This window comes from Besnoitia besnoiti, chromosome XI (assembly GCF_002563875.1).
Source record: "Besnoitia besnoiti strain Bb-Ger1 chromosome XI, whole genome shotgun sequence".
NCBI lineage: Eukaryota > Apicomplexa > Conoidasida > Eucoccidiorida > Sarcocystidae > Besnoitia > Besnoitia besnoiti.
The window spans coordinates 1,849,509-1,858,148 of NC_042366.1; the positions used below are offsets into that span (position 1 = coordinate 1,849,509).

The window sequence follows — 8,640 nt, forward strand, 5'->3', positions numbered from 1 at the left end:
GAGTATTGCATGGTCGAGAGCGCCAGCCTGTCACGTGAACCCTGCGCCAGCCCTGTCTTGGGAGCAGGCGACCGCGCGTGAGTTTTCTGTCTGTGAAGCTGAAGGGGTTGGAAGGATGCGAGGGCAGTAGGACGCAGCCCATCGGCAGGCAGGAAACGAAATTCACGCCCTCCCGGCGACGCCGCAAAAGCTTTCACGGACTTGGCGGCTAGCACAGGGAACACCTCCTCATAGCCGTCGTGCTGACGGCATGCGGAGGCGCCTACAAAGCTGTGTACCGGCGAGACGCAGACCGGAAGGCGGCGTAAATCAGTGTCCTTTGAGATTTGCACAGAGAATTAATGGACTCCTGTATGTGCGTAGGAGCGTTCACCACAACACGAGAGAGTGTTTCTCGTCCCTTCGATATGCCATAGCGAACAGAATGAACCCGAGGGAAGCGCGAATCGCCCTCAACTGTCCAGCGTGGAGCCCCGGGGCGAGCAGTTCTCAGGTGTGCGCACAGGAAAGATGATAGAGGGGCAGTCAGGGTCAAGAGACAAATACGAGGGACACTTTGAAGGCGCGCCGAACAAAGTTCAACGCGTTCATGGTATTCGCTGTGGCGCTGATTCTACCGGTAAACACATCAAGCAAACGCTCTCGTTTCTTCCTATAAAGGAGAAACACAGAGCCCGTTCGGCCAACTCCAGCACGCATGCACCAGAGCATTTAGTTGCTCATTCATCTTGCCCGCCCCCCCCCCCCCTCTCCGCCTTGCTCCTCAGGTTCCTGTTTCTTTGCATGGAGAGAAGGCGCTATCCAGTATTTTCTTCTCAGCCAGCAGCAGCGACGGGGCAACGCAGAGTGAGGCCGCTTACGATGGAGGCGGAGTCGTCCACGAGGCCGGGATCGGGCCTTGGTCGGAGACGATTTCCCTGAAGCGGGAAGCGAGCAGCGGAGCAGGATACTACGCATCAGGAGATGCGAGTGTCGACCTCTCTTCAGAGCATTCTCCCAAACATCACTAGGAGAACGCAAGCGCATGCAGCGTCCCGCGAAACTCAGCTCGTCTACCCGCCGAGGTGAGTAAAAGTCGACGGAAAGAGTGGACGTTCCGCGGGCCTGGATGGCTCCACGAGACGCCTTCCAAGCGTCGGCGCCCAGGCGCCACATCTGTGTGGGTTATAGGGTTTTAGGTGCCTTTGTCTGGGACGAATAAATACACGAGTTAACGACAAAGTAACTCCCGATCCTACTGCCCGACTTGAGGCTTGTTTCGGATTGATCAGACGTGCATGCAGAAGTGCCTGCAGAATCGGCTTACCTGTGACAGGTCCACGTGCAGAGGACAGCCTCGGGGCTCCCGATGCCGGCGCCGAGAGGATCTCCCGCGGGTCCGAACCAGTGATTCTGCGGCGCGCCAGTCGTCCGCGCGCGCAGGCCAGCGTACGTCGTCCCGTTGACGGTGTTGGCCAGAATCAAGTTCTGGAACGTCGGGTCTCTCGAGACCACGGCCGCCGTGAGGTGATGCTTCATCTGCTCAAGCAGGCGCAACAGGTCCTGCTCTTCTCCCGTCTTCCACTCCGTCACAACCTGAGGGCAGCAGACCAGAGAGCCGCGAGGAGGCCGGAGGTGACGCACGCAAGCGAGAGAACCCAAAGGGGGGACGGCGACAGCGACAGCGCCGACGCAGACGCGAGACTCAGTGAATCGCGGAAGAGACCTGTCAGCGAGCGGGTCACGGTCCGACGCCACCAGGCAGCGACCATCCCCCACATGCATGTGTTTAGCAAGATAAGTGTAAAACACTGCCGGCGCATGCTTGCGAGGCTTAGTCGAGGGTGCTCACGAAAACAGTTGGCACGCTCTGTGTGTGTGCGGATGCTCTAGGCTCAGGGGTGCGGACGCTGAGAGACGAGCTGCAAGGTTTCGGCGGCCGCCCGGCGCGTGCGTCGTTTGGCATGCACCAGCGCCGGGTGCGTCAACCTCCTCTCGAGTCCTGTCAAATATTTTGAGTTTCGCTCTTTCTTACTTGCACAGGCCCGAAAAGCTCCGTAGTGGCAAGCTCCAGATTTTCCTTGTTCATCAGAATCGAGCCCAGGGGAACGAAGACGGCAGTGGGCTCGTAAGCGCCATACTTCGCCGGGATCGCGGCGGTCGTCGCATTCTGCACGGCCTTGCCCCCAAACAGGAGACAGGCGTTGGGCAGCTTCAGCAAGCTCTGCAACACACAAACGAGCCAAGCGCCGGAGCGTCTCAAGTAGGACAAGCTGAAAAGTGCAAGTGTCTCACCGCAAAACTCAGCCCACCAATCGGCAGGTGCAGACGGGAAGAAAAAACATCTGCAGGTCAGTATGCGGTGGCTGGCTCCACGTTTAGTCTGTTCAGACTGAACGTAGCAGTATCGCAGTTCTCATGGCCGCAACACAATCCAGCCTCTGTAACTTGAGCCCTCAGTCTAGGGCCAGAGAGACACGGAGCCAAAAAAACGAATTCGACGGGTAACCATGACAAGCTGTGTGGGGGCCAGCTGTCCGCCGCCCGGGGAGGTTCTCAGATGCCCGCGGCTGAAGCAAACTCACCACGGAGGCGCACATGCACTAGGGCGACAGCCAACACTATACGTACGCCTAGTGGGCGACAAAGTACGAGAGAGAATCAGGATCGAACATCTGCGATGCCCATTTCGCCTCATGCTCGGCATATTCACGCGCGAAGAGGGAGGCACCTACGTCGACGTGCTTCTGAATTTCTTCATTGGAGTGCGACAGGACTGGGCTGAGAGTCAGGTCGTCGTAGCTGCGGCGACTGGCCAACTCCTTAAGCTTCTCAAGCAAGCCGAGACCCTTCCACGACGAGTGGAAAGCGAGAAGAGACTGCGCGGAGCACTTTTGGCCTGAAAATAAGACACACTCTCTCGAAACAGCTCCCAGTTTCCCTACAGCGGCCTTCGCTGCCTTCAGGAACCGCCGCACGAGCCTCTCAGCTGGAACACGCCTACACGTTGACATACATACATTTACAGATAAATACAGACGCATGCGGGTGCAGATACGCAGGCGAAGGCAGCTAGACGAGCATGCAGGCTGTCGGCCATGGAGACCGTGAAAGCAGGCCGGGCACGAGTATATAAATAATGTCCGTCATGTGTTGCGTGTCCAGGGGGACAGAAAATCGTAACTATGCATCTGAGGGCATGGATTGGAGCGTACTCCGCTGCGCGAATGTGCGCACTCCCCGCGCGAGCCCGAAGAGCTACCTGAGAGCGCGTAAGCATCCTGGTCGCATTGCCACGCCACATAGTCCACGTCTTCGGCCTTCGCCTCAGGCCCAAGAATCTTCCAGTCGAAGCCAGCGTCCTCGACCTTGACGCGGCCCTTGAGCAACTGAATGAGGTGTTCGGCCGTCGCCGAACCTCCTGAGGGCGCGGAGGCATCCACAAAAGGCCGCTAGTTAACCCAGGGAGCTTCTTTTTGCGTGTCCTGTCCGGGGTCCCAAGTGAGAGACTTCAGCGACGTTTTCGGGTATTTTTTCGGACCTGAGGCGCAGGACTTACCGCCGCAAACGATCGGTGAACCGTCTAACTCGTCTGCCAGCGGGAGAGTGCCACCCGAGCAGCAGCGGCGAGCCGCATTTTGGGGTTCGCCTTAGGGCTTCGTCTCCTAGCGGTTAACCGCTCCGCCCTCCGAGGGACGTGCAGGCCCCCAGAAATCGAGATTCCCATATCTCACCTGTGAACTGAAGCAGCCGCACAGGCGCCTTCGTCAGCAACTCCGACACAACAGGGCCGCGCGTGTTGAGCAAGTCAACGTCTTCCATCGGCATGCCGCAGTAGTGAAGAAGCCTGAGCAGTCAAAAAGCAAAAACGAGGAATCTGTGAAACGTACCGACTCCCGCGCGACGCGAAAAAAAAAGCGATTCGCCAGAAGAACGAGCGAGACACACGCGAGCAGCGAGTCAGAGATCCAGACCGTGGAAGCTGCTGGAGTCGTCTGCGTAAAGGCGAGTGGGAAGTGTACCTGAGGAACTGTTCAACCGGAAGAGCTTGCGTGGCCTCAGTCTTCACCACGGGTTTGTTGCCGACCATCACGGCGGCCAGGAACTGCATCACTGGAATCTCCAGAGGGAAGTTGAACGGGCTGACAACAGCCACGGGGCCAAAAGGCCACCTGAGAGCAAAGCGAAGGAACCAGAGAGTCGCTCCCCGTCACATGGCGCCTGATCTGCAGACGTATCTCAGAACGCGTGAGCCACCTATTCCTGGTTCTCGTATGCGAAATCGAGGACGGCAACACTGCAGTAACGACCCAAAGCCGAGTCACAGACCCCAGAGGGAGAGGCTGGAGATGCGGAAGGGGGGGGAGGGGGAAGGGGGAGGGAGACGGCTGGGGTGGTCAACTGACAGACAGGAGGCGTGAACATACGTGGTCGTAATACAGAAGTGAACGTATATATACATAAATGCATACATATATATATATATATATATAAGCTTCTGTACGACAGATGCGAGCGGGCAGCGGGGCACTGTTGCCGCCAGACACACAGGGACTTCGGCATGCGGGCAGAGTGTAGACTTCCTGAACAGGCCGCGACAGGACTCACCTAAAGCCGTTGGAGAGCTGACCGGGGTGGTCGCCGGGTACGCTGAAGCCGCGCGCCAAGAAGCGGATGGAGTCGCCCGAAAAGTTCTCGCAGAAAGCGCGGACGACGCGAACTTCGCCTGCAGCCTTGCGAAAGACAACGGAAGAAGATCTTCCGCAGCAAAGAACATCTAGACACCGCCGTCGGGAAAGTTGCCTGACTGGAGAAAGGCCGGAATCGCGCGTACGGCGAAGAGTCCCTGAATGCCTCACAGAGCGCGTTTTTACAAGTCCCAGATACGCATTTGAGAGAGCCGCATCCCCGGAAGTCGGCAGCCGCGAGTCCTCCGTGCAGAGGCGCCCTTCGCTGTGAGGCCTTCCGCTCTACGTGTGAGATCCATCCCGCAGTTGTCCGGGGTGTTTTCATACCTGCTTGTAGCTCTTGGGGAAGGTTCTCAGAATGCATCTTGTGAAGAAGTCAAAGACACGCTCGTCGTGAAGCATGGATGCGGTCTTCTGAAGGATTTGGCCATACAGCACGTAGCGCTCCGGGTTCTTCAGGGGGTTGTGGAGGCCGCTTTTGGGGACGGCTTTGAGCGACGCAATGAACGGCTCGAGTTCATCTCCCTACGGAGGAAAAGATACGCTGGTGCAGAGCGAAACGGTGCAGGCGCTGGCCCGGGTCGGTCTGATACGTGAGAGCAGCCGGAGTCAGCTGCGATGCAAACGTGCTAAAAAGATTCATAGCGATTCGTGTCTCACGTCTGTCCCACCTCTGTTGCTTCGTCTGCCTCACAAGCCTTGTTCCAACAAGGTGCTGTAGGATGGAGCCCCGCGTGAGATGGATTTCCCAGCGTCTGACCCTTGCCATCGTCTCTCGTCTTATCCCTTTTTCCGCTCCGACAGCAACCTGCGCGGCGGAGCGTCGGTTTGGTGGTTCAGGGGTGATCGCCTTCTGGGGGGCGTCGTCGCCTCGCTGCACGAGTGCATCCTCGCTACCCCACTAACTCGATGTTGAACGCTGCCACAAGCGCAAGAAGCTCAGAGTTTTTAGGCAGAGAGACGCGCACATACCTTCGTGTACGGGCTCTTGATGAAGGCATCGCCGTTCATGGGGTCGACGACGTCGTAGGTCTCACGCGTGGTAGTCCATTTGCCCTGAACGAGGTTCTGGACTGTGTGTGGGCAGGCTCCGCTCAAGTTATCCGGGTCGACGTTCGCGAACGCTTTCACGACGCTGGAGCTGAAGGCGCGTTTTCTCTGGCGCCCGGTCGCCAGTGCATGTGCGCGCTCAGCAGATCCCCCCTGCGAGGAAATGCAGCTTTCAACGGCGGCGTAGGAGACAAGTTGAGGGGCGCTGGGGGTCACAGACGAAAAAATTCCACTCGAGAAGAGCCTTCCCGGGGGCGAGGCGCCGCGCGGCAGCTGCACCTGCCACCGAACCCCGGAGGCCAGTGGCGAGCTGGCCATACTGCGCCGCACGGCATGCGTGGAAAAAGTGGAACGAAGCAGAGTCATCTTCTCAAAACAAGTCAGGGTCAGGGGCTAGACGCCAAAAAGGACCGGGGAGGGAGACAGGAGCAGAGAAATAACCTGAGGATGACGCAAACGGCCTGCGACTTCTGGCCCGGGCAAACGGGCAGACGCGGTAGGCAATAGCCTGGAAGCACAGGAAAACGACGCCTCACGAGAAGCGCGCCAACGAGCTTGTTCGCGAGTGTGCCGGCAAAAAGGAGAACAGAAAAACGATGAAGTGTGAGTAGGAAGCTGAGATCTGCAGCGGTGGAGGTCCAAGGACCCGGGGGCAGACGAGGGCAAGACAAGTGCGACAAAATCAGGCGCCCCCTGTCTCCAGCTGCGAAGGGACGGGGGCACAGCCGCCGCTCACGTTTCACTGCCCGCCGTGTCCCCACCCCCCCCCCCTTTCCCCAGGCCCCTGGCCGCCCTAAAAAAACTGAACTGGAAGAAGTGACCGGGCCTTGCGAAGTCGCCCAGCGCGTGGCATACTCAGGCAGAGCTTCTTGCCGTGATGAAGCGGGGGGAAGCATACTACAGAAGTCGCTGGTCGCAGTCCACCAGAGATCATCCCCTGCGTAGACGAGGTACCTTCACTGTACCGAAGTTTGTGCTTCTGGGTGTGATCTCAAAATCTGTATCTCCGAGTTTCAGACAAAGCAAAAAACTCCTGCGCTGCACCGTGAAACTAATTGCGGCCAGTTGAGCGCAGCTGGAAGGCCGAACACACACAGGGATATGCCGCGTGTGTGTGGACGCCGTGTCGGATTGCTCCAGCGCCGGGGATTTGACAGCAGGGTATAGATGTGCTGAGCTGTACCCTAAACAGTAGCGTAGAGGCTAAATCAAAATTAAGGTCGGCACGGTAGCGCTGTTGATGCTGTGCTCCGAACACTCGTGGGCCGAAGGACTTTCTCTGGTATCATCATGGGCTTCCAGCAGATGCGACTGGATTTCCCTGAGTATGTGATTTGGATACGCAGTATCTGCTAGTTGTCGCTGTGTTAGGCAAGATAGCAGCGTACTTTCCCTTCAGACAACCGTTCCCCCGCGCCGTGGTGTCCCCGTGAATCCGGAGCAACCTACCACGAATGGAGAAGAAAAACGAAGGGCCTCATCCATTTACCGGTTGAAGTTTCTGGCTGGGGTGGACAAGTACACAGGGTTGCATGCACGAACGTGCTTGCGCGTGCGAGCTTGGCCGAGAAAACTGGGACGAAGAGAACTGCCTCCTCACCGACGAGCCACCGGTCCCTTGTATCCGGTGGCGTCGGGCGCAAGCTGAGACCAGCGGCCTCTGGCGTGAGGTGCCGTGAACTGAGGAAAACGCGCGCTGTCTCCGAAGGTTTCGGTTGTAGTTTGCACAGAATAGATGGGCTCTCTTTTGGCGCTTCGCACCTCCCTCGCCGTGTCTTTTCCTGCCCGTTTGAAAGCGTACGCAGACCAAGTGTCCGTCCAGTATCCAACTCGCTCCACACTCCCGCCGAGACACTACAAAAAATACCGCGCGGCACTGGGGTCTTCGTTTGCCGGTTTCGAGGCTTTCACCACGTGCTTGTTCATTAAGAAATATCTCGTCAGCACGGCCTCTCTGGGTTGTCTCTGCGTTGATATAGGACTACTTCACCCCACTCCTGAAGCCGGGCGGCTAATCAGGAGATGACCGGGCCGGCGAGCGGCGCGTCGCTACCGTCAGGCGCTATTCAGCTGACCGCTGTCAACGGCATGTTCTATCAGCATCCACTTTCTGTCCAGGTTTTTCTGACATCTTTGCGTGGAAGAATCGAACCAGTGGTATCTGTGTCTCGTGTGGGCCTTAACTGGCCGCGAGTTCACGCGCTTCAATCTCGCTGGCAGGGGGTTTGTCTTCATACAACGCCGTATCCGTGGGAACCATTTGCCAGAATGAGGAGCTCCGTTTGTTATTTGCTGTTCTCCGAGAGTGTACGCAGCAAAGATACACATGTGCGTTTGCACACTTGCTGTCGTTCGGACTAGTGGGCAGCGTGATGCTTTTTTTTTTTTTTCGCTGAAGGCCGATCCACCCTCCAACGCACTCTGAAGGAGACAGCTGCCGATCGTCGCCTGGTACACGCCCGAGCAACGGAACGTGGGATTGTATGCGAGAACGCGGGCACCCGGATGTGTAGTATCTCCATAGCCCGCGCTCACTCAAATACAGGCTCACTACGTTCGCTTCACGTGGTGTGACCGAGTTGCTCGGTACGGAAGACCTGAAAAGGCACGTTTGGACGTTCTGCAACTGTGCCGCCGCTTCAAGTAGGACATCACGTATTTATCCGTTTCGCTCCCCCGTTTGTGGTCCGCGCACACCTACCGGGGTTTGACTCTTTCTTCGCAAGATTTTGCACATACAGTGCGTGCATTATTGGGATTCGCCCCACATCCGTGAAATCGTCATGACGACTCGTATGGTGGGCGAACCGCTCCTCGTTGCCTAGACCGCTGGCGCATACATCTTGCTTGTACAGAATACTCGAACAGGTCCGATGAGTCCGAGATAGAAGCGACCAGCAAACCAGTCTTCGCGACGTGATCT

The 8,640-nt window shown here is 57.6% G+C and overlaps 1 protein-coding gene across 1 annotated transcript; it reads right to left on the reverse strand.

Annotated features, from left to right (window-relative positions):
- Positions 1-856: 856 nt before the first annotated feature.
- BESB_021430 (aldehyde dehydrogenase (NAD) family protein) lies at positions 857-6,083 on the reverse strand (the record flags this gene model as incomplete). Its single annotated transcript, XM_029360852.1, has 10 exons — positions 857-917; positions 1,307-1,575; positions 2,015-2,203; positions 2,715-2,878; positions 3,242-3,400; positions 3,714-3,826; positions 4,002-4,151; positions 4,588-4,712; positions 4,995-5,192; positions 5,640-6,083. 10 exons carry the CDS (start codon positions 6,081-6,083, stop codon positions 857-859), a joined length of 1,872 nt encoding a protein of 623 aa, XP_029216211.1.
- Positions 6,084-8,640: the final 2,557 nt, after the last annotated feature.